The sequence below is a fragment of the Manduca sexta genome, chromosome 4, assembly GCF_014839805.1.
Source record: "Manduca sexta isolate Smith_Timp_Sample1 chromosome 4, JHU_Msex_v1.0, whole genome shotgun sequence".
NCBI classification, from domain to species: Eukaryota; Metazoa; Arthropoda; class Insecta; order Lepidoptera; family Sphingidae; genus Manduca; species Manduca sexta.
In genome coordinates this window covers 1,000,138-1,025,654 of record NC_051118.1, presented here as the reverse complement: position 1 = coordinate 1,025,654, position 25,517 = coordinate 1,000,138, and the positions used below count along the sequence as shown (strand labels likewise).

At 34.7% G+C, this 25,517-nt stretch overlaps 3 protein-coding genes, 1 long non-coding RNA gene and 3 other non-coding genes across 7 annotated transcripts in view; 5 read left to right on the top strand and 2 right to left on the bottom strand.

Moving 5' to 3' along the window:
• Nucleotides 1–66: 66 nt before the first annotated feature.
• LOC115448785 (nucleolar protein 9) lies at nucleotides 67–5,684 on the top strand. The gene is made up of 8 exons (XM_030176351.2): nucleotides 67–366; nucleotides 646–1,286; nucleotides 1,766–1,968; nucleotides 2,672–2,825; nucleotides 3,764–3,892; nucleotides 4,443–4,610; nucleotides 4,959–5,114; nucleotides 5,438–5,684. The coding sequence occupies exons 1-8, from the start codon at nucleotides 168–170 to the stop codon at nucleotides 5,669–5,671; spliced, it is 1,884 nt and encodes a 627-aa protein (XP_030032211.2). The 5' UTR covers nucleotides 67–167; the 3' UTR covers nucleotides 5,672–5,684.
• An 894-nt stretch (nucleotides 5,685–6,578) lies between these two features.
• On the bottom strand, nucleotides 6,579–12,647 carry LOC115448789. The gene is made up of 3 exons (XM_030176353.2): nucleotides 12,506–12,647; nucleotides 7,813–7,987; nucleotides 6,579–6,799 (listed from the first exon to the last, which is right to left on the bottom strand). The coding sequence occupies exons 1-3, from the start codon at nucleotides 12,515–12,517 to the stop codon at nucleotides 6,678–6,680; spliced, it is 309 nt and encodes a 102-aa protein (XP_030032213.2). The 5' UTR covers nucleotides 12,518–12,647; the 3' UTR covers nucleotides 6,579–6,677.
• A 5,274-nt stretch (nucleotides 12,648–17,921) lies between these two features.
• Nucleotides 17,922–17,993, top strand: Trnad-guc. Its single transcript has one exon. It is a non-coding gene; the product is annotated as a tRNA-Asp (tRNA).
• A 1,344-nt stretch (nucleotides 17,994–19,337) lies between these two features.
• On the top strand, nucleotides 19,338–25,048 carry LOC119190606. Its single transcript, XR_005113026.1, has 4 exons — nucleotides 19,338–19,454; nucleotides 19,944–20,114; nucleotides 20,255–20,309; nucleotides 24,962–25,048. It is a non-coding gene; the product is annotated as an uncharacterized LOC119190606 (long non-coding RNA).
• Nucleotides 20,355–20,426, top strand: Trnad-guc. Its single transcript has one exon. It is a non-coding gene; the product is annotated as a tRNA-Asp (tRNA).
• Trnad-guc lies at nucleotides 22,223–22,294 on the top strand. The gene has a single exon. It is a non-coding gene; the product is annotated as a tRNA-Asp (tRNA).
• Nucleotides 22,997–25,517, bottom strand: part of LOC115448772 (protein CBFA2T3) — a 58,147-nt gene continuing 55,626 nt past the window's right edge. The window contains exon 12 of the mRNA XM_030176333.2: nucleotides 22,997–25,238. Within this exon, the coding sequence (XP_030032193.1) occupies nucleotides 24,984–25,238 (255 nt within the window). The 3' untranslated portion in view covers nucleotides 22,997–24,983. The remainder of the gene's footprint in view (nucleotides 25,239–25,517) is intronic.

Genomic DNA, 25,517 nt, shown 5'->3' with positions numbered 1-25,517 from the left:
GTTCCAGATCCCAAAAATGTGCGTATGGAACAGTTCATTCAAGTTTTCAATGTGGTTTTAATTTGACGTTCCATGTTCCAACATAACCTCAAAATCAATACTAAAAGGTTTGTTTTTAATTTTTCTTATGTCTTTTAAATAATTATAAATAAGTGAATTTTGTGACAATGAGTGAAGAAACTTCTCAAAACAATCCAATGCATAAGAGAATACGTAAAAAACGTAAGAATTTCGTGTCAAACGCTAAGAAATATGTGAAAAAAGGCCAAATGGGCCGCGGCACTAAGATGCCTGAAGAATTGTACAGATATTTTGTCGGCATTCTGGATGTTATTAAACAAGGAATGGAGAATGAAGATGAGAGACGTAAGTACGACTTTAAATTATTGTTGCTCAACATTATCATTCACAGGCTTTCCCTCGTGTTTCCGCTTGAATTAAAGCCTTTTCAAATTTAAATTAAAAGTTTAATAGAGTTATCCAGGCCAAGCGGAATTTTTAGTTATTAAATAAATTTTATATTAAGCCGAGTCTCAGAGATTACTCCATATAATTTACAAACATACGAATTTTACTTATTTTTTAATATTTTAAATAAGTTTATAAAATGCCTAATAAAATAAATGTATGATCTCTAATTCCCAGATGTGCTTGTTAACAATGTACTGGAAAGAACAAAAGGAGAAGAGCTGAATATAATAGGTAACCAGCTCGGATGCAGAGTTATAGAGCTGCTTCTCCCATACTCTCTGCCTGAGGACCTGGAGAGGTTCATGGAGGTCTTATTACCAGACCTTAGGATACTATGCTCCGATAACTTCTCCAGCCACGTCATAGAAACAGTTGTAAGAGTTGCATGCCAGAGAGCTACCGACCACCTCCAAGATTTATCTGAAGACGGTCCACAGAAGAAAAAAGCTAAAAAAGAAAATAAATACACAGACAAACACATACAAAAATGCCACGAATACACAATAAAAATAAGCAAATATGCGTTGAACAATTTTGAATATTTCATTTCTGATAATTATGCGAATCATATTTTACGTTGTGTGTTGAAATGTTTAAGTGGGATTATGTTACTGCCTGGAGAGAAGCCTAAAATTAACCTGTTTAAGGAGACGGTTGGTCAAAGCAAAGGCATACCACCACACACCACCGAAATGGTTTATCGGAATATTCCAGATGATTTTAGGGAAATAGTTGTTGAGTATGTAAATAGGTTGATGACGTGGCATCAGTTTGAAGACCTACCATATAGCAAACTATCATCTGGATTTTTACAGGTAAGGTTCCAATGAAAATATTTATGTCTCTCATAACCATATAAAGTGCCAAAATTTTATTAAACTCCAAAATTTACTGCAACTTTATAAGGGTTTGTATATTGTGGATAAATGATAGTATGATGGCAACAGTTATGCTTGGTTATACTATACTCTAACAACATTATGTATAACTGATTTATAAGAATAATACTGTACATAATACTATAACTCAAATAAAAATGACATATTTCAATCAATCAATTTATTTTGCAAATATTGGTATTAAGTGGGGTATTTTATAATAGTGTTTTGCCATGTTTAGTCAAATGATGAGCAAAAATGACAATACATTTATTTTTTGTGACTTAAATCATAACTAAATTAATATATTTTTTTTTCCATATTGCAACAAATGTATTAAATAGTATAATTAACTGTGTGCTTATTTATACATTTGTTTTTGTTGTACATGTGTATAGGAAAATATATATTTTCAGATCATGTTGTATGCAATCAAAAATATAGACAAAAAATTAACAAAGGCGATATTGAAGCGTTTGTTGGATGAGAGTTTTGCGCCCGACAATTGGGAGACTAACGAACAAGACGAAAAGAAAGACAAGGTGGACATTGACAACCCAGAGCAGGATGTCCAGGGCTTATCCCTGCCTCCGGTGTTCTCATCGGAATCTGCTGTTAGGTATGTCAAAACTGTCTATCTACTCCTCAATCAGCCTTGATTGTGTTGGTTAATTATTTTTTTATAAGTATATAAAAGTTAATGATACCAGTGGAATTTTACTATGGTAGATATCTATTTGGATATAAAATACAAGACCAGGACCCTACCAAGGTTTTACAAATGGACTAGCGAGTTATTGTTAGTATAAAATTAAAGTCAATTCGCCTCCATAAGAATTCTTTATAAATTTATACTGATATTATAGACTCTAAAGACATACTGTTACACATTAACAGTTAAATCCCTAAACGAACTTGAAGAAAATTTGTTAAAGAGAACACTTGAACAGAGAAAACAACATGTTTAGTTTTTAAAAATATTTTTCAGCAATGCTGTGACCAATACCTAGGATTGCATCTGTAATTATGTCAAAGTTGTAACCATATTAACTTCATTTCGTGGTGGTAGGATATGTTTTATATCCGCCCGGTTAGCGACTACCGTACACAGGGTTTTTAAAACCCGCCATTGTAGCCCACGTAAATGTGTCGCGTTCCGGGATCAGCCTGTGTATCTGGTTCCAACAGGCCGGCATAATTGTGTCAACTGTCAAGAGGTAATTACCTTGTCAGTCGACATTCTATTGGACCCCACACCACCTACCTTCAGATGCAGTAGGGTCACTTTGACCCATACATAAAAACAACCTTATTAACTTCAGGTTATTAGAAGCAGCTTTATTTGTGGCCGATAAGAAGTTATATACCCAGATATACGCAAAATGCTTTATCAACCGCCTCGGTCAGCTCGCGACGCTGCCTACCCTCAACTTTACCGCACAGAGGCTGATAGACAACTGCAATGTTAAGGAAGAGGTTAGTAGTGAACACAAATGTTTTATTACTATAAGGGTAGGTAGGGGTATAACTAGGAACATACTTTGCTATAATATTGCTTGTATGATACTGAAGGGGGCAAATTGATCAATGTGCTATTGAAAAATGACAACTAGTTTTTTTACCAATAAATTCAGTGAAATAAGTTCACTATGTGTTAGTAAATACTTGAAATGTCCATAAAAATTAGAAATACCCCCTAAAACTTTAAATTAACTGACAGACTAACAGAGCTGTACAAAATACAAATTTTGCTTTGCTGTGATTAAAAGATAAATTACTAAATACTATCTATTCGCATGTAGTTAAAATAGTAATACGAAGTATTTATTAGCCATGTAAATGAAATATAAACTAAAAATAAACGGTATTTTTTTTTTATTTAGTCAGAATAGAATTAATCCAGCCCAGCTTATTGAAAAAAAAAATACTTTCAACGTATTTTGAAGCCATTTGAAATAACGATTAAAATTTAATTTTTAAGAATTACAAGTAATTCAAATACTGCCCAACCCTGAATGCATGGCAATACATTCATTGAATAATTGTCACTTACCGCCATTTTCAATAACCAATCCCAATCGCATTTTCGATCTATCTCAAAAATGGACCAATCAGAACAAAGTATTTTATGACATTCCAGATTAGTTATTTTGATTGGTTCATTCTCGGAATCGGATTGAAAATTGAGATTGGGATCCATTATTGAAAGCGACTGTTAATGATCATTTCCTCTGGTTTTTTTTTACATTTCTATCGACGGTTTAAAGGCTAATTGACTTAAGCGATTTTCTCTTTTCGAAAATTTTTTAGTCATTTAAAAAACATAGAAAATGTGCTGATTTCAAATATGTATGAAAATGTCGCTTGAGTGAATTAGACTTTTTACCCGTCGATATAAAATTGTTCTATTTCAGTTTGAGCCAATGTTTGACGAATTGGCGGACAGGTTCGGCGCGTTGTTGGCGTGCGGTAACACCGGGGTTATCGTGGCGTTGGCTAAAGGATGTCTCAGGAATAAAGCTAAGCAGACACTGTTTTTAACTGTGAGTATACCTTTCTCACTTTATATTTTGTTCTGATGTTTGTAAAAAAATCCATTGAAATGGTCGCGGAATATACTGTTAATGTTTCGTTTACAATAAAGTTAAAATGTTTCCTAATTTTTAAAATATATTTGTGATTTTCGGTTTTCTATAGTCATACATAAAAAGTTTTAGAAAAAGAAAAAGAAACCCACTAAAATCCTCTTAGAAAGATATATTTTTGTTTTGTTTAGTACTGTTATCTAAATAATTGACAAAACCGTGAGTAAAAAATACTAATTTTTGAAATATATATAAATAAAATTCCCACCATATTTAATTCTAGGTTTTGTCTGCAGCTCTGCCCTCGTCGGCGCGTAGAGTGTTTTTCCGGGATAAATATGTATTTTACCGATATTAAAAGTGGTTTATAGCACTCAAAAGTAATGTAATTTCCTTCTAGCGAAAACAATCAATAGCAGTTTAATACTACCCAAGATAAGCACATCAAACAAACTCTTCAGTTTTATATATTAGTGTAGATTTGAAGTCGCCTTTCCATTTGTTCCAGTGTCTGGAGACAGCGCTGAAGTGCTCCGAGCCGGACAATCAGAAGTACCTGAGTGTGTTGTGTCTCCGCTTGCTGCCGCTGGACCGGGTGGACCTCGCCAAGCTGGACAAGGACTACTTCATTAATGTGCATGGCTCTGTCATACTGCAGACCGTGTTGGACTTTCAAGTAAGTCACAATTACAAGTCTTCTTTAATCGTACACCGTTTGAGTGTAATATTAATGAGAAACAGCTTCTAATCTATCATTAAATTATGATACATTGTGAGAAATATAAATTCAAGCGCACTTGGTATAAAAAAGACGACAGGAACATTCAAGTTGCGAAGAGTAGACATCTTATTAGACAATATGCCAGTAGTTTGGTTTCTCAAACAATCACCATCAAACGATATAGATATTCGTGTCGTGTTTCGTTTCACATTTCAAAGTTGAAAAGCGTAGATGGCGGCTTTTTTGTCACCATTAGCCAATATTAGCCCGATTTATGAACTCTAAACCGTTTATAATCCTCAGCGTCCAGCAAAAGCAGTGAACAGCCTCCTAGAGTTGACCCCGGAGCAGCTGATGGTGATCCTGTGCGACGCTAAGGGTTGCCACGTGGCGGACGCGTTGTGCAAGGGACAGTTTGTGGGCGTGAAGGCGAGAGACAAACTCATATGGAGAGTTAAGGTATCTTATTATTTATTTATTTCTCGCTATTTTCCATAATCGATCCCTATCGCTTTTTTGATCTATCTCAAAAATTGACCAATCAGAGCCAAGTATTTTTTGCTATAATTACAAATCTCTTATTTTGATTGGTTTAATCTTATGGTTGATTCCAAGATTGAGATTGGGATCGTTTATTGAAAACGGTTTTTACCAAATAAGTTTAATAAATAGTGTCCACGTTTCGAGGCCAATACCTACATACTATCAGCAATGTTTTTTTTCCCTTAACATGTCAGCGAATAGATAGTTCTTCACAACATTATTAAATTTTGCCATTCCAGGGTTATTACCAGCGCCTAGCGCTATCCCAATACGGTTCCAGAGCATTCGAGAAGATATTCGAAGTCGCCTCTCCGGAACAGAAGGTGAAGATCATGACAGAGATATCAGAAAAGAGTAATTTACTAAACAGCACTGCATATGGTCGATTGATTGCCACTAAATTGGATGTAGAGACTTTCAAAGTATCCCAGAAGAAATGGGAGCAAATGTGGAAGAAAAAGCAAGGAGAATAAATGTTACAGTTGATTTATTTGTTTTATTATCCGCCAATTTCAAAAAGCGATCGCTATCGCATTTTAGATTGATCGGGAAATTGACCAATCAGAGTAAAGATTTTGACATAATTGACCAATTAGAGTAAAGTTTTTGACATAATTGACCAATTAAAGTTTTTGACAAAATTGACTAATTAGAGTAAAGTTTTTGACATAATTGACCAATTAAAGTTTTTGCCAAAATTTACCAATTAGAGTAGGGTTTTTTGACAATCTTACAAGGCAGTGTTGTACAAACGATACGACATGCTTCCAAATTACTTACTTTGATTGGTTTATTGGGTTGTTATACAAGATCCGTTGTTGATTCTTGACATAAGACTGTATTGGTACTGATATTCAGTGAATAATAAGAATTAAACTAGATTGACACCGTAATAATAAATAAATAATAATAATAATATCAGCCCTGTATTATATACTTGCCTACTGCTGAGCACGGTCCTCCTCTACTACTGAGAGGGATTAAGCCTTAGTCCACCACGCTGGCCTAGTGCGGATTGGTAGACTTCACACACCTTCGAAATTCCTATAGAGAACTTCTCAGATGTGCAGGTTTCCTCACGATGTTTTCCTTCACCGTTAAAGCGAACGATAAATTCACAAAGAATACACACATGATTTTAGAAAAGTCAGTGGTGACTGACACCGTATCCAATATTAATAAGAAAAAGCAGGTAGGATTTTTTTTGACATTTTATTAATTCTTTCCCTGATGCTTTAGCGTGGTATTTGTGTCTTGCTATCTCTATCGCACTTCCGCATTATAATGGTTGTGACGTCACAGCATAAGTCGTCTTTCTACGACATTCTCAAGGATATAAATTATTTATTTCCATTCTCGATTTAAAATAAAATTACCAAGTTATTCGATCAACTCAAATAAAGTCGATTTTTTAATGTTTATTGTTACTTAGTAGAAGTTTAATACAAAAATAAATGCACTCTTATATCTATTGCTGAATCATATCGGGTATTGGCATACCCCGTTGCAATCCCTAGGAATTTCTCCTGGCATGAGCTTGCAGACCTGGCCTCGGCACATGTATTCGCCTTTTATTAAATTGAACTCCAATGGTTGTTGTCCTGAAATAATAAATGTATCAATGGACACTACGATTATGCGTGACTTTGTTTTTATATTGGCATGACAGTGATCCCAATACACTAGAATATGGATTGACAAGAGTTGATTATCCCTCGTTAATCGATACAATTATGTCGGCCTGTTTGAACAAAAGGCGATTCCAGAACGACACTTACGTGTGCCACTATGGCGGGTTTTATACTATGTACGTTAGTCGCTATTTGGACGGATATCCGGACAATTAATGTTTTACCAACAAATGCCTTATTCGACCACGGTTCAACTGTCGTACCTAATACCTATCACAATCTTACAGAAAGTATTTTGATGTTGATTTTCGTATGTTAAGTCGGAGGTAGAATATTCTCATCGGGATAACGGCTACCGTACAAAGTGTAAAACCCATCATAGTTTCTCCAAAGATCACCCTGCGTATGAGTGGCGAAGGGTGAAATTTTGCAATAGGGAAGCTGACACAACATAATATACTAATATGCATAAATGCGGTCTACAAATCGTTCTAATGATAATTAGTTTTATGTTAATTAAGAAAGTGAAGCCAGCAGGATTCGAGCTATGTGGACCCATAGCTACTGCTGCGTATATTCGGTTTCAAACAGGCCGGCATAATTCTGTCGAGTGGCAAATGGTGATCATCTCTTGTCAGTCTATACTATCTGGAGACTCGTGGCGGTACAATCGATGCATACACCGCCATCTCGTCAACATCGCCGGAACTGCAAGAGGATCGATGCAGTGACACAACTGCAGTAATATCACGAGAGATGGCGACATCGATCCTGAATCACGCTTGCACAATTTGCGCGATGTGCAGCATATATACCACCTCCGAATAAAAACTGCCGGAGGAACTTTCGTCACCTTTGAGTCAGGTTTGACAAATCAGTGACTTTCCTTTATTGTACCTCAATAGTGTCAGGTAATGTTGTACCCATATAAATAAATCAGGCGCAGGAGGTCACGTTGGGGCAAAAAAATATATTCGACTTACGATGCGAGGAGTACATTCTTGGTCTATATTCTTTGGTCCCGTATTCGTATGCATGTCGCCTGCCTCTCAGAGCGAAGATTTCTTTTACACTTGGCCGGTTGATGAGCCACCTCTTCTGGTTGATGGGTGATGATGAGGCTACCCACAGGAGCAGGCAGAAGGTGATGAAAAGTGTCTGAAAGGTTATTTACTCTTAAGGTTATAGCTTAAGGTCCATTTTTCATACATTTTGTTTCACCTTTAATCTGGGTAACTAAACAAGTATTGGCAAGTAAAGAATTTAAATTCACGTCTAGTTAGTGATTAGTTCTCGCAGTTGAAAGAAAAACGTAAAAATAATTAATATGCATAGATATTTCGGCCTTTAAAATTTAATATGACGAAATTTTAAAGGCCGAAATATCTATGCATAGGTATTAATTATTTTTACGTTTTTCTTTCAACTGCGAGAACTAATCACTAACTAGACGTGAATTTAAATTCTTTACTTGTCAATACTTGTTTAGTTACCCAGATTAAAGGTGAAACAAAATGTATGAAAATGGACCTTAAGCTATAACCTTAAGTCTGGGTATATTATAGAACGAATATTTTGTACTGAAAATATCATTATGGAAATCTGGTTTTTCTGCTTACTATCAGCCATGGCTCCGGCAAAGTTCTCGGTAAATGCCATTAGCCCCTCCCCTATGGGACCTAACATAACTACCGAAATGTGGGTGGTGCATCTCTGCCTACCCCTGAAAAGGGAGTTTAGGATTGGATAGGAAGGATCCTAATTAATTCTAAAGTTAAAGTCCTAAGTTGCAATCCTATGCATGTCTTGCATAGGAATGCATGTCTATATTTGTGTACATTTCTAGAACATGGTGGAATAAACTTTACACTATTATACAATATAAACAAACGCTATCAGCCGACATGAAATTCTTCTAAGTACCAATAAACCCTACACGGTTAACGTTATAAATATTCGATAACAACTATCAGAACGAACTTGCGTGATATTTCTTAGAATTCCACGTTAATGCGACGCATAACGAGTTATGAGATTTGCATAGACAATCATAAATAACTATCGACTATTGTACGTTATGATTCATCTTGTTTTGAGAAAAAATGTGCCTAGAAATAGGTAGGTAGCAATCTACAAGTTGGTAATGTAAAGCACCTGCAAAAAATAGCAATGCTAACATGATTGCATTAAAACAGGTATGTTAGATTTTAACCACAGTATATACTGTATAAATAATATGAAAAAGAAATATTGTGAAGCATTGAAAATGGCAAATTAATTAATATATTTTTTTTTAAATATTACATAAATAGTACATATTATAATAATGTGGTTATCTCCCTTTGTCTCTCACTCCCGCGACGTAATGGCTGATGACGTCACAATGTGATGTATGACGCATATTTTATTTCTTGTTATTTGACATTGACCCCTTTCAACCTCAGCTTTTACCAGATTTCACTATTATTTAAACATTTTGAGAGTTGAGAACTCTGTTTGAGCTACATTTTAGGCTACGTTTTTTCATGCAATAAATTAGTTCTATCGCATCACACAGCATAGCATGTCAGGATCTTTGTAAATTCACCAATTACCTTGGGATATCACTGGTAGAACGACAAAATGAGAGTTATTATAAAATGGGCTGCATTGTAGCCTTTATATTTAAAATGTAGTTCTCACACGCTCAATCTTTTTAATCCCCGAAGGGGTAGGTAGAGACGCAACTAGTGCACCCGCTTTCCGTCATGTGTATTCCGTCCCATGACATGATAGGGGGCGAGCATATCGCCACATTGGGCTCAAATTCCAGACTCCGGACTGACGCTGAGTACAAAAACTAATATCATTTAGTCCGACCCGGGAATCGAACCCTAGACCTCAGCACTGCAGTCATACCATAATACCACTACGCCAGCAAGGCAGCCGAGATGATTTAAATATAAAAGATTATAATCAAGATAGAGGTAGTCCTCGTTGGTTTATAGAATTACATTAGCGTGCCATTGCCGGACTTCGGAATGCTTCTTGCAAATATTGATCCTTTACGAAACTCGAAGTAAACATTCCTATACAATGACATGTAATATTATGCTCATATATCTATAATAGCTAGCGGTATGCTAAGTTATGAGCGATAATGTGTTTTTTTGTGGGCGTCCCTAATCGGGAGTAGGGACTCCCTACGGTCTATATCGGAGCAAACCTGCGGAAGGGATACAGGAATCCCCCGGCTTTGCGACTGCCGAGGCGTGGGAAGGGAGTGTGGAGGGAAGTGGGGGCAGAAGTTGTACAGAAAAGATGAGAATTTTTTAGATGTGTGGAAAGAAGGCAAATGTTCGTGGGCTTTTAGAGGTATTAATGTGTATGTTTTCCAACCAAGAGGTAGACACACTGTATTCTCTGCCTCGACTCGAGATAAATGTGCTCCAACTGTATGGGCGTGCATTCCGTTTGAAGACAGAGTGCACAGAGAATTGCCTCGGGGTAGCGACAATGTGTTGAGTGGGAAACGTGACGTCACAGGTTCGCATCACGCATTCAGACTATCGTAAACATTTCGCATATATTTCTTCGGGTTTGGGTATTATGGGAATAAAAATTATTTGTAAGTACTTAGTTCTTGATATATCAAACACGTAGTGCAAGTTTTTTCGTTATGTACTTAATCTTGTTTTAATAAAATATTCTTAAACGGGTTTTATTTACATCTCCAACAGATTTCATTTACGCTTTCTGAATGACTAATCATCTAAATGTAATTTGTTATCGGTTGACCCGTGATCATTTATGTCATAATCTACGTAATTGTACTGATGCCCGGTACGGCTGCGCTCTGAAGCCCTCAGTTCGAATCCCAGGTCGGCCAAAGTGATATTTGGGTTTTTCTGCTCAACATCAGCCGGGAGTCTGGAATTTGTGCCCGATATGGCGATGGGCTCGCCTCCTATCACATTATGGGACAGAACACACTTGGCGAAAACTGGGTGCTCTAGTTGCGCCTCTGCATACCCTTTCTGGGATGAATGCGTGATGTGTGTTGTTTGTTTTGTACAGATAAGTTTAACAATACAACATCTTTGGTCTCATATACGTTGAATGACCCTGTTTACATCGGAATACTTGTTTTAACTTCCTCAGTTTAATAACAAACGTGACTAAAATATTATTCAAATCTATTTATAGCCTCTATCACATTATAGAACGGAATACAAACGGCAGAAAGTGGCTGCAACAGTTACTCCTCTGCCTACACCTTTAGGGATAGAAGGCGTGAGTGTGTGTATAAAACGTTGCCAGTAATGTTCTAAAGATGCCCGAGGATAGATATCTATCATTATCTAACATATTTAGAAACATAACTCGAGTCTAATACTAAATGAGGATTGTACTATGCGCACCCGCATCAGTCCTAGCCGGCCGGATTATTTTATGTGTTATTAATGGTATTCAAGGAAATAAAGTTTTATAAATGTTGAATGAGGATTCCGTTTCGCTAAGACATAGAACTCATATTTTTTTTTAAGAATAGAATAGTCTTTTTTTTGTTTAATAGCATTGTTACTAATTTGTTAAACCGACATATTTTTCATTACAAGTACTACATTTTTATTTAAACAAAAGCGTCTATCCCTAGATAGAAGTATAGATGCTTAAGAATTAATGGAAGATAGTAGCCCTTAGAACGAGGAATACAAATGAAATAGTTCTACAGTATGGAATTCCACCTGTAATTCGAAAAAACCTATTTATAGATAGGAAAATTATTTTAAGTTAATATTTAAGTTCATATATATAAAAATCAAATGAATTAAAGGAAAGCAATTAATAAATACATGAAACTTAATTTTATGGATACATATTGTTAAATTTGCCATGAGGTACATCATATGTATTCAAAAAATATTTGTAACGGTATTTGTCCACCAAAAAATACATCGGAACAACTATATTCTACCGTAGATATCTATCCTCTTTGTAAGGGTTGATATATATTTGTTTATTTTCATTTACGTAAGAAATGTAGCGACCGGTTTGAAGTTAAACGACGGCTTTATCAACAATCATTAAATTCTTTTTGATAATATAAATCGTCTTTAAATCACTTCTCAATTTCCAAAGTAGGGCAATCTATACCACATTAACCCTATATATTTAACAGATATTCCGGTATTAAGGCAAGGAAAATGTATACAAAGAGTATGTATGTACCTTGGTATTCAAATGAATACTTCAGATATAATAATTACACTGAACACGACAGGAATAATTGAAAAGAGGATAGTTATTTGTTTTTGTAAAATGGTGTATTCTCCGATTATTCTGTATAATATAAAGCATAGTGTCATGTATGACAATATTTATAATAAATATTCTACCAGTTTAATAGATTAATGCTATTTCGAAATTTATTATTATTAATTTGCGAAATATAATTAATAAAGTTACTTAAATTAATTAATATTAATTACAAATGCACAACGCTTTTGATTTTAACATAATAATAATAACAATAAAATTTTAATTTATAAAATAGCGTATTCCCGCCATTATGTATAAATTTTTCAAACCACGAAACAAATAGGCAAAGGAATCAAAAACACGAATGCCATTTCAGTTTGTAAATAAATAAAAAAGTAAATTAATATGAATTTATAATATTAATATAAAACTTACCAAATGACGCATTTTGTTGTGAATTGTGAGACGTATGGACACTATGCCGGCACAGATAGAACTGACGCAGACAAGTGCACTACGTTAATATTTACTTCGGAAACGAACTTCAAACTGGTTCGTGGTTATTATGAGTAAGAATGCGTCATTAGACAATTGTATTCGGGAACATGTGGGGTTCAAATATGAAACCACAATTTCCTGACAGTAGGAAGTACATAGGTACTTAGTAATACGCAGAAAGTAATATCAGGAATTTTTTTTCCTTAGAACTGAAACTTATTGGAAGATATAGGTACATTTTTACATTTCTATATCAGGTAAATTACATTTTTAGAGGTAATTAGGTGCTTTTTATGGTACTTATAAGCATGGGCAATTTATGACTACGACATAAAATGATATCATTGGTTATAATATATTTATATATGATACATATTTGATTTGACAATACAAATTTGATTTTGGTATTTATCACGAAAGTTAAGGAAAACTTCTCATTTTTTATAGAATAGTTAATTAGTTAGTTTGGACTCAAGATAATTTTTAACCGAACGACTAGTTTAATTAGTTCAATCAACCACACATGACTAATAGGTATCACATTTTTGAGTCATCTCTTATTTTGTCAATGATTCAAATGCACTCATCGCGGTTAATGGCATGCTGTTTACAAGTTCCTTGTGGTCGAAAGCTTGGAGGTCGAGTTTACTTACATATACTCTATGTAAAATGTTATAGGTACACACTAAAGCCGCAAACAAATCGACATACGCCAACTTTGCTTTCGCCGAATAAGTCGGAGGTAGTATTTTGTTAAAAACTTTTCCGCTAGGTGGCAATTGATAGGTTTCCGCAATATCTATTTCTGCGTCTTGTCATTTAAAATAAAAAATTGTCAACAAATTTGGTTAGTACATGTGATTACGGTACGGAATGGGTAAGGTTTAGGCTGTTAGTGATTAACATGATTGCGAGTATTTTGCGCAAAAGCAAGTTTCTAAGCGATGTCATTTTAACCAATTATGTTTTGAATAAAAAAAATTATATGTTTACACTAGCAAGTGTTATAGCAATGTATTGCGCGAGAACTTCCAGAGAGGTCTACACTAGCGGCAGTATTCTAATAGTTCTATACACATGCGCTGCCGCAAGACCCACAAACGTCAAAATTTGCAGAAGTCACAATGCTGTGATTATTAACACGGAAAAGTTACTTGAGGATGTCGACTTCGGCAAGATTTTTTTGTTTTGGACGTCCACAGCTGAACATGGCCTTCCCTTGAAGATTTCCAGACAATCCTGTTAGAAATAACTTACATCCAGCTAGTTCCTACCACCTATACTAATCGTCTCTATTCCTTGTAGAAGGGGTCTAATGCTACGCTTGCCAGAACGTGGACTCTATCGAGAATCTTTTTCCCCATCGGTTGTCAGTACTCGAGCTGTTGCCCTGTCCATTACAACTTTAGCTTGCTAATCTGCTGAGTTATGACTTCCACGGATCTTTTCGTTTCTAATTTGATCGCATAGAGAAGCATTGAGCTCTTTGTATAGCTCGCCGAGTGGCTGAATGTTTGTGAGAGCATCATGGATTATATCAAGTGAGACCACCGGCACAAAGTCGCGTCGACGAGTCGGCGGATTTGTTATGTACAGACCTTTACTTTTACAAATAACTGATAGGTACCTACATGTATTAACTTCGCATGCGAAAGTTTTTTTATATACTTATAATATGTTCCAATACAATTTATTTCGTTTGGCCGTATCGTTTATACGACAGTGCTGCCAATGTCAAGTTTGAAAAGTAGAAGACGCGTGCTAAACATATGTAAAATAAGTCTTTGGCTGGGTGAATATATTTGGATGTTTGTAACAAGTAAAGAAAGAAAACCCTGAAGAGATTTGGAGGAAATGTTGCATAAAGATTAACCATGTCCTTGTTTAACATGTAGGTATTTTTTTACTCGGAAAGGATTTTTATTTCAAGAAAGGTCTTTTACAACCGCAGAGTGACAAACTACAAATGATACCTATACAAATACTATGACTAATGACCTACTAATACAAATGAAAGTTTGTAACGGCGTTTGGTTTTTGCGAGCCAACCACGCATACACCTTTCAATTTATTTAGATATGTGCTAAGTATATTTATATAGAATGAGTTCTGGACACAGAGAGCTTTGGCTAATGTGAGGCTCCTTACAGCAGACCAGTGATGCAGCGTGGGTTCTGCCACCCAGGGACTCCAAATTTGTGGCCCAAGGAACCAAACGGGAACAAAAAAGGATATTTCAACAAAATAAAAATCGCGTGCGCCCCTGTAACTCCTGGCACATAGAAAAAAAGTAAAATAAAATTAAAGGAAGTTTTTTTAAACGCATTTTCCCGCCCTTTTTAAAGTAACTCACTTCAACTATACTGCGCCACTGCGGTAGATATTTGCGAGTCCTTTCTGTCCGATTGTCGAAAGAGGTTATTGTTGTTTTCTGCATGCCCTTGCAAGCGGCCCTTCCCTGTTGCCCCATGCGCCACCCCTAAACTCGCCAGTAGTCCTGGACTAACACTTTAGCTGTTGCTATCAATAATGAGAGCTAAGCCGCTAGCAAAAGTTAGATATCTACTCACTATGAGTCCTTTGAATTGTCATACTTCTAGGTACAAAACTTACAATATTAATTAAGGCAGCACGCACAAGGAAAAATGGACAAAGCGTCTGTTTCACGAAGTCAACGATAATCGTCGAACTCTACAAAACCACATTTCTGTTCTCGCCGCGTTCCCCATCCCCCCGACCAGGGGCGGCCTTAGGAGAAGCCAAACCTGGCAACTGCCCAGGGCCTCGCGCGGTGACTCGCAGGACCTTTTCTTTACATTCTTACCGACGAAACTGTTAAAACAGGGGAACGTTTTTTTACTCTGCCCAGGGCCTCGCGTCTGTTTCTTTTTGCTTTCGCCTGGGGCCTGGCGTCGTTTAGGGCCGCCACTGCCCACGACCCTACTAATAGTTCCCCTGTGCCGACGAATACTGTATTGAATACATTGTCTAGTTCGTTCATCCTTAATCATTGATGTTTCATACTCTCCTAGTGACAGCCCTGAGCTAAGGTTCGTAAGACGTTGGGTTGCCTTCAGCATGGTCGCTTAATTTGCAAGGGTTGCGAGCGTCCAAAGCGCTCACCCAAAAGTCCGATGTTTGTATAAGCCGACCTTTGTCAGCCTAACAAACACAATGTAAAAAAAAATTGGAATACAGGGCGATTAATACAAAAGTCAAGCTCCCTCAAAAATGGCGAACTAAAGCATGCGTTCAGCATGAACTGTCTTATGTGTTAACTATATGATATTTGAAATAGAGAATTGGTATAATTTGACAAAGTATTAGTAAAATGTTTATAATTACGAAACTACATCTAAAAAAGAGTAGTTTACCATTACTTTCGAACACCCTTGTATGGTACTATAAATTACCACAAAATTCTTGTTACTTTCTCCAAAATTGACTAAATAAGCCACAGTAAATTTATAACAGATGCATGTGCGTCTCACACCTTGAGATATATCTGGCTACTGACCAAATGGCGACACATAGCCAACACGGCGCCGCTGCATTTTTTTTTTTTATTGGTTATTGATGCCTATTCGCCCGCAATTTGAACAGATTATGTTTATTGCAACCTAGAAAATTTAAAAGCGGGCATTTTTGTATACTGGGCCTTCTTCGGTGAAGGTACCTTAGATCGGTTAACCTCCAAACATCGGCTAAGTCCATACCATGGTTCCTATGCACTGTAGTACAGTCAACCTAAATAGTAAATGAAGAAATTCATAATTTTAAATCGCCATTAAATTTTTTTGTGTATGAACAGTAGTTTGATATTACTAAAATGAATTTCAGAGTTTACTTTATTTTCGATAAAGAAAAAATAATTTTGTCATAAAAGTTAATAATATTACACCTCTGCGAACCCTTGAAAAGGGAAAAGCGTTATTATATTTATGTAGGTAGGTAATACTTATATTCAGACGACATAACCCTGTAGTGAAATCTTAAAACTCTTTATATGCAGAACAAATGTAATTAATTTTAATTGAAATATGTAAGTACCTTTTATATAATTTCTGTTTAAAACCACAGTGACACCATTGTATATTACAGCTATTTTTATCTTAGAGAACAGAGGCAACACCAGTTATAAATGTAATTAAAATTAAATCAATAATTTAAAAACCCATTTCAAATTAAGTAATATTTTTTTTTGTGTTTTTGTTAAAATTATTTATGTGGATTTCCCGTTAGATAAGGCGATATAACATGGAAAATACCTACTTAATATAATGATTTCTTGTTTACGCGAAATAAAACTATTTTATAGATTTTATCGCGGTTATTTATATTATTTTCTCCAGAAGTATCGAAGACTTTGCAGCCTTCATGGTCACGGGGCGGACTAGTTAATAAGCTAAATCATAATTAGTAAATGTTATGAATCATTGCAAAAACTTATTCATATCATAATAGCTTAACGTAGAAAAAGGCGCGTATAAATTGTAAAGTAATTTCCTAGTCACCGGCCTTTTTGTCTCACGATATACCTTATTAATGAGTAGTCATGTATTGTGTATAAAAATATAACAGGTAGGTTTAACCAATTGTTAATATTGTCGATAGTCTAGTTGGGTATGAAACGGACCGCCATGTCGTGACGAATGTAAGATTCAAACCCCAAGGGCACACACCGCTGACTGTTCTAAAGTTCAGTGTATTCATTGTGAATTACCGCTTGCTTGAACGTTGAAGGAAAACATCGTGAGAAAACCTGCATACCTGAGAAGTTCTCTATAGGAATTCTGAGGGTGTGTGAAGTCTACCAATCCGCACTAGGCCAGCGACCACGCTGGTCGTTATAAAACGGTTATCAAGGTCAAATTTTTTTCTGCAGAAATTATTAGCAATTGGTAATAAGTCGCTGTCTTATTTATCTGTACGACAAGATGTCATAGCGTCCTTAGAAATAACTACAAAAATAATATATTTACAGGAAATATGCAAATATTCACATTAAAAACGTGCATATCATGATATGTAAATATGAAGTATTTTACATTGACGTTTTGCTATTTCACGGTAGACTGAGTAACCATTATTAAAGCATAATATTTGTATGACATTCGTCCCAATGTCTGCTCCATATAATTTTAGAACTCTTTGATCAATGAGCTTCTTATTCCTATTGCTAAAATAGTACTTAGTACGTAGTCATTACTGTTATGTATTTATGTGTCACTCTAATTTACTAACATATGCTTATAATTTATTCAGTGGGGAACAAAAGAGTCCTTAATACAATTGTGATAAACAAATTTGATTATTAATATTATTGGTATTAAATTTCGTTAGGTCTAATAAGTCTTCGGTAGTATAGTGGTCAGTATCCCCGCCTGTCACGCGGGAGACCGGGGTTCGATTCCCCGCCGGAGAGAGAACCTTTTTTTTTTTTTTTTAGAGATGAATAAGGTATGGATTTTATTTTTCTATTTTATTTGAAGTAGCTAACTCTATCAGTCGCAATAATTTTTAAAGGTTATCAAATTGATACGAAATATTTTCTAGCGGATATAGCATTTATTATTACTGGTGTGTAAAGATCAAATATTTCCTTTAAATAATATACCCTTATTCGTTAGAAATATTACTGCCCTGCTGCTAAGCTAATAGTCATCTCTAATTACTAAGCCTGAAGATGAAGCTTTTACTCCTAGCCTAGAAATTAGTGCTTACGCACTTAGAAGTTTGGTACTTAAACTTTACATTAAAAATATATTTTACTTTTTCAAACAAAGTCCTGTTATTCGCCTTTGTTCTCACGAACAGACATAACCTCAAAAACTTCGGTAGAAAGGCTTGTAATACACCGTTGCCAGCGCTGTCATGGCGATGGCAGCAGATTATTGGATCGGCCATCGAGTGCTGCGCCGCAATTTTGCCTCGATATGAGTGGCCGCGACGTGGAGGGCAGCCATGAGCAATGACAAATAGAAATTATTGACGGACTGGTATGTAAGGGCGTAAACTTAGTAATTTTTGTACCAACAAGTTTTAATTCGGAATACAGTCTTAAGGATTTTGTTTTCTTGAATTTGTAAGTTAAGTGTAAATCGTAGATGGAGTCTCAGAATACAGAATAGTATTACGTAGAGTCTAGTAGAAAAGTCTTCCATATCAGTCTAAGAGAAAACTAAAGAAAAGACAACGCCTGCCGGTGAACGAAATAAACAATACTTTCATAAGGTTAATTTGCTATTATATTTTTGTCAGGCGCTATCTTAGAAAATTATTGTAGACGCAACTGTCGTTGAAAATTGATAAAAAATATCTATAGCCGAAAATTATTCATTTCATTACCTACATACAATTTTCTATTTTCCAGATACTATAATTATCATGAATCAGAATATCTTACACGGTATAATACCAATAACTATTCTCTCTAGTCCAATATTCCGTCATCTCATGGCCACCATACATTTGAAATTCAAATTTCACAAGGGCGCGTCGACGCGGCTGACATCGCTCGCGAGCGACAAACGTCACGACACGACGTCAACGTTAATTGCACACGTCGTATTGACGCGAGTTTTGCACGATTGATCAAGTACCTATGCGTCACGATTAATTAACTTTTTAACCACTTCTTTTTTCATAAAATGTAAAAATTATTCATCGACTTACACTATGAAAAAAAAATCTTAAATCAAATTAGTATTACAGAAGTTATATAAATAAAATACTGTATCTTTTCCTACCTTTTTTAAAAAGTTTTGTATGTGAACTAATCAAATTTTTCGACGTTGTCAAATTTGAAAATTAACAAGAATAATCAAATTTATGTAAGGTGCTAATTCTTTACTGAAACTATAGCTAATACCAAAAAGTTACTAAGGTAATGCTCTTCAACTAATCTATACTTCTATCTATATTATAAGTATAAGTTTATAAAGCTGAAGAGTTTGTTTGTTTGAACACGTTAATCAAAGTAACTGGTTGGAATTTTAAAATTATTTTAGTGTTGGATTATACTTAGTTAGCCCATTTATCAATAAAGGTTAAAAGCTATATAACATCACGGCAGAAAACGCTTCTAGTATCAACCGCCTTTTAAAACAAGTAATTGGTTTTTATAATGTTTATTTTATCTGCTCAAAGCACATTAAGTTAATAAATGAGATAGAAAGATGTTGCATTATTGGTTATAGCACAATCAAAAGGCAATTGTCTAATGTCAAGTTTTACTTGCATTGCCTCGGGGGCGCACTTCTATTGCGTGCGCGGTACTATCCCTTGAAATCCCGGGTTCGAATCGTTTCGAGCAAAGTAATATTAGGTTTTTCTTCTCAGTATTAACCTGGAGTTTTCAATTTGTGTCCGACAGGCTTGCCTCCTATTATGAGACGGAAGTCGAAACACATAGTGAATCTTTTTGGGCAAAACGATATTAAGTTAGATGGCGATAGGCTTGTCTCCCTGCCTCCTATTATGGGAGGGAAAACAGCGAAAAGTGGGTACCCTGGTTATGGCCCAGCCTAGTCTTTCAGGGATAAAGGTATGATGTGTTTGTTTGTGGTCAAGTTATTGAGATAAGCCGTGGCTACACCCTCCAATTATAGAGGTTACTAACCTTTTTTTTCTTTAGACCTCTTTCAAAATTTTGCTGGTTCCAGTGGCCCCTTTTTTGTTTCGCAGAGAAACTTTTTTACAACTATCCAGGGAGTTGGTGTCACCATAACTTGTGGTTCGGGTAAGAATAAACTTTTTTGTCCTTTAATTTGTTAATCTTATTACATCTTCGGTAGTATAGTGGTCAGTATCCCCGCCTGTCACGCGGGAGACCGGGGTTCGATTCCCCGCCGGAGAGAATATTTTTGCAAGATTGTAGTTGGTATTGCTTATAGTAATTACTTAAAATATTTTAGAATTATTTAATGTCTGTATGTTTTAGGTATTTTTTTACTTCAACGCACCTTACTTTACTTGTGATGTTTAAAAAAAATATTTTCTTTTGATAATGACCACAATTTAAACCAATAGTTAATTAAAATCATCATTAAAATCAGTCTAGTTTAGTGCCATTGTAATTATGGGTAAAGACTGCATGAACATTTTAACAATGTATATGTAATGTTACGGTTAAAAATATATTCAAATTAATAAATGAAAATATGACAATCAGAAATCATAATGACTAATAAATGCACAACAAAATAAAGCCTAAAGTTAAAATAAAAATTAATTATACCAAATTCAAACAAAGTATATGAATACATAATAAAATAAATGATTATCATTGGATGACAAGTCAACAATTACTCGATAATTATTATGTCTACGAAAGACTATGATAAGTTTAAGAAATGCGCGTTACACACAGCTATTTCATACCAAAATCCTCTGAGACATTGTCAGTTAATTTCAACTTCATTGGAGTCAAAGAGATGTCAGAATGGTAACAGACTACTGTTCTTTGATCAAGCCGTCCTTGGCACGCGACGCCGCGGGCTACCTCTTTAGGTAAAAACCTCTTTGGCTTCTCATAACCTGACATGGTGTCCTGTTTCATATTTTTGATGTTACAACATTGTTACAGCCTTTGTGAAGGGATTCTCTGACCAAAAATCTAATGCGAAATGTTCTAAGTAAACGTAGATTAATAATTTGTAGATTTTATCTCGTGAACAATATTTCCAAGTCCTTTCACTATTTGATTTTTCGTTACGTTGCGGGTTGTGACTTATGACTGATTAGTGTTTCCAGATATGTTACTCGTTGGGGCTTCGTTTGTTTTCATAAAAAAATATATCGTCTTAGAAAACTTTTAAAACTCAAAAAATAATTTAATATTAATTGTTAACAATTAGAGTTGGTGTCTTATTAAAATTAACCATTGTTTTCGTATATTTGTTCATGTATTTATCTAAGTGGATTTAATTAATTGCTTCAAAATTAGTAACAAGTAGAATTATAATTTTTGGTTTTTAGTCGTTTTGGAGGCAATTTTTTTTTGTAAAGATTATTTTTTCTTTTTTGTTACTAAGAAATAGACTCTCGAGGGCGTAATTGTGTTGCGCACGCGGTACGACTAAAGTCTTAAGGTGATACTATTCTGCCTACCCCTGAAAAGGGGAAAAGGTGTGATGACATATATTTATGTAAGAAATAGACTCAACCGAACCAAACGCAAAAATACAATTTAAATAGTCACAGGAAAACAAAATTCGCAATTTAGTTAACTTAGCCGACGCGACGTAAGTACTTATTCTAGTTATTTTGGTTTTCAAACCTAACTCCTGAACCGATATTGAAAAAAAAACTATGTGTATATCTGGAAGTATATTTCTTTAAATAAAAAAAAAAAAACTCCAGCTTGTTAATCAATGACAGGTCTGAGTCAACAAACATTAAAAACACTTCGAATTAAAAACGTCCTCCTTTTTTAAAGTCAATTAAAAATGCGTGCCGTTGCCTATCCAAGCTTTTAGGAGCATTTCATTTTAATTCCTTACTTAAGGAGTTTGCTCGTAATTTCATGACCAAGTCGCTCCGTATGAAAAAAATAAATTTCTCGCATTGACGTTTTACATTTTAGATTTCACGCAGTATAATAAATCGAGAGTGAATTAGTTAGTAAAAATCTATTTCGACAATTTATGCAAGTCTTCGGTAGTATAGTGGTCAGTATCCCCGCCTGTCACGCGGGAGACCGGGGTTCGATTCCCCGCCGGAGAGAACCTTTTGCGTTACAAATTCTTTTTAATATTTTTAATGAGTATTATGATAACTGTTTTTTTTTATCATGATCTTTTATATTATTACTTAGTCCACAACAGTGGCGAAAGGTAAAATTTTTCTATAGGGTATCCGACGCAACACATAGGTCCTAATATATCTACATGAATGCGGTCTGCAAATCGTTCCAATGATAATTAGATTCTACAGAAATTCTACACAAAGGGAAGACGGCAGGAATCAAGTCATATGAATCCTTCCTCACTGCAGGGCCATAGCTAGAATTAAATTTAAGGCAGCGCAACTGTGATTGCAGCTAGGGCGGAAGTAAAAATGTTACCAGACCTGATATTATGGTCAATCGATTTTTGACTTTCTTGACTTGTGAACCTGAAAGAGTCCGATTAATACTTATGTAATTGTTAGGGTAATATACAGATTGTAACAAAAGTCTTTTAAATCTCGAAACGGGGTTATTCCACCCATCAATACGAACAACTCTTACTATGGGACCAACTTCCAAATCGTGAAATAAAACCCGCCGGTCCATATATTTTAATTGATTAGTTAAGTAAAATTTTGTTGATAATTAAGGTAGGGCATTAGTATTTTAAGGTAGGGCATTGCTCCTCAATGCCCCCCCTAGCTACGGCCCTGCCTCATTGGTTCAGACCCTAAAATTCTGGTATTTAAAACAAGATGCTTCATATCTTGTAGGTAATAATGACTTCTAACGACAACGGTATAGTTAATATAACAAAAACAAAACATTATTTTCAACATATTTATTTCATTAAATAAGACGCAGAAATTCAAATACAATCAGACATTAATTACATCTACACTTAAATTATATTAAATTCGAAATTTTATACACCAATTACTAATTAATATTGCACTTTATTACTCGTGGAAATATTTACTTAATAAATTATTGCTATACAACATTATTGATAATGATTTTATTAATGTAAATTAGATTTTGCGAAGATGAAGTTTTTATATGCGAAGTCGAAACTATTATAGACCTTATTGTTATTTTAACATATACTTTTTTGATAGAAATACGGGAAATAGATGAAAAATGAAAAATAAGTATTTGGTATTTTATGTAATTTCCGCGAATTAAGTATGTAATTCTTTAAAAAATCAAATCATTTAAATAATATACGCAGAATTATTAACTGTAGGTATTGTGTGCTTTTTTTTAAATTATTTAGTACTTTATCACTTAGAAATTAAGGTACCTTTATAAAAATACAACTGCTAAAACTGCATCCGAATTAAAATCCATTAAAAATTTCAGTACGAAGACAAATTTAATTTTCTACACATGTATGAAGTCCAAATTGATTAAGGGTTCTCTTTACAGGTCTCAAAACAGATTATTTACTTAGTTTCAATTAGCTTAAAACATGATTATTGATTATTATAATTCTTGTTATTTAACAAATATACAAAATAAATAAACCTATTACAATAACTATAAATATTACATATTACTTAAACTAATTCTTTGGATCTTGTTTATTTGTTAAAACAATAAAAAACACAACAATAACAAAAATATCTACAACTTATTTACACACATAAAATAATAGGAACATAATATAATTAGAATTATAATACAGGTGCGAATTTCTCATTCGCAATTATTTAAAAAATGTTTTTATTAATACACGCTAGTTAAGTTATTCGATTTCGCCAAAACAGAAATATTTCACATTCGCAACGAGTGTGAATGCGAAATATTTCTGTTTCGCACAAGGGTTCGTAAATTAAAATGGATTATTTTTAACGATAGTATTATACTAATACATAATTACAACAAATGCTTAATTGCACTTATTTCGTAATCAGATTGTATCAAACATTTTTTAATGAAAATTGAAGAATATAAATTAATACATATTTTAATTCATTTTTTATAAATATCAATTCTTTATTATTGACAGCTAATTTCGAATCTTACACTTTTCAGAAATTAAAATAAGACGTAAATCATTTAATAACATTATCTGAAAAATTATTGATAAATAGATTATTCTAAAGTATTTTTGGTCCCGTACTAGATATAACCTGTATGTTGGGACCAAAAATGTATCATTCAAATGTACAATTATTTTAATTTAATATTAGAATAATTTTATCCTGATGAGACTAGAAATAGAAAATGCGTGGTACTAATGACGGTCAATGTGAAGTGGTAACTAGAATAGTTGTTCCTTATCTCTATTATTATTATTGGAAGAGGTTTTAGCAATTGATGATTAGTATTTTTTTGTATTTAAATTATGTGTGTATTATTTGTGGATTATCGCTTGATTTAACGGTGAAGGAAAACATTGTGAGAAAGCCTGCATACTGAGAAGTTGTACATAGGAATTTCGAGGGTGTGTGAAGTCTACCAATCCGCACTAGGCCAGTGTGGTGGACTAAGGCCTAATCCCTCTCAGTAGTAGAGGAGGCCCGTGCCCAACTAGAACATTTAAATTTACAATATATTTCACATGAACATTAACTAAACAATTCAACTTCCAAGATGCATACAAACAGTCTAATAGCAACTCGCAATTTAGAAGGTACAATCAACCATATTGTATTGACATAAGAACCATCAATTTGCCAAAACCCAAACCTCAACAATTTATCTCCTAACCTTCCTAGGATATTTAACATTGCTGGTGCGTCATTTCTTCCCTAACCCGGCCAGGCCCTGCGCAGTGGACAGGGTAGCCAGGGCAATCCTGTCAGTGCTGGGCAGACGGTCAGTGGTTAGCAACCGCTCCGCTGAGTTGAGCGTGGTGAGGGACAGACGGTTGTCTGGCGGCGGGTTGCTGGTTGCTGTGATGGGAGTGGTCGACCTGGTGAGCGTTTTGGCCAGGGTGGAGGTTGGTGGGGAGGTTCGGAGCGCGGTTGGTTTCTGGTCTCGTCCGCTGCATACCTGTTGATAAAGAATTATAATTAAATACTTATTTGTTTGGTATCTGTTTTTTAACTTTTAAGTATCTGTTTTATTCAAATTTATAATCAAAAGTAATAAATAATATTTTATTAGTCTTGAATGTTTTATTTATTTTGAATAGTAATGAGACTATAAATCTGTAATATAAGAGACTAAATATACAGCCGTCAATATATTGTGGATGTCGTAAAAAAATCTACGTGAAATTGAACCCGCGGCTTCTCAATTCAAAGGTCATCAATCCCAGTATTGTGATGA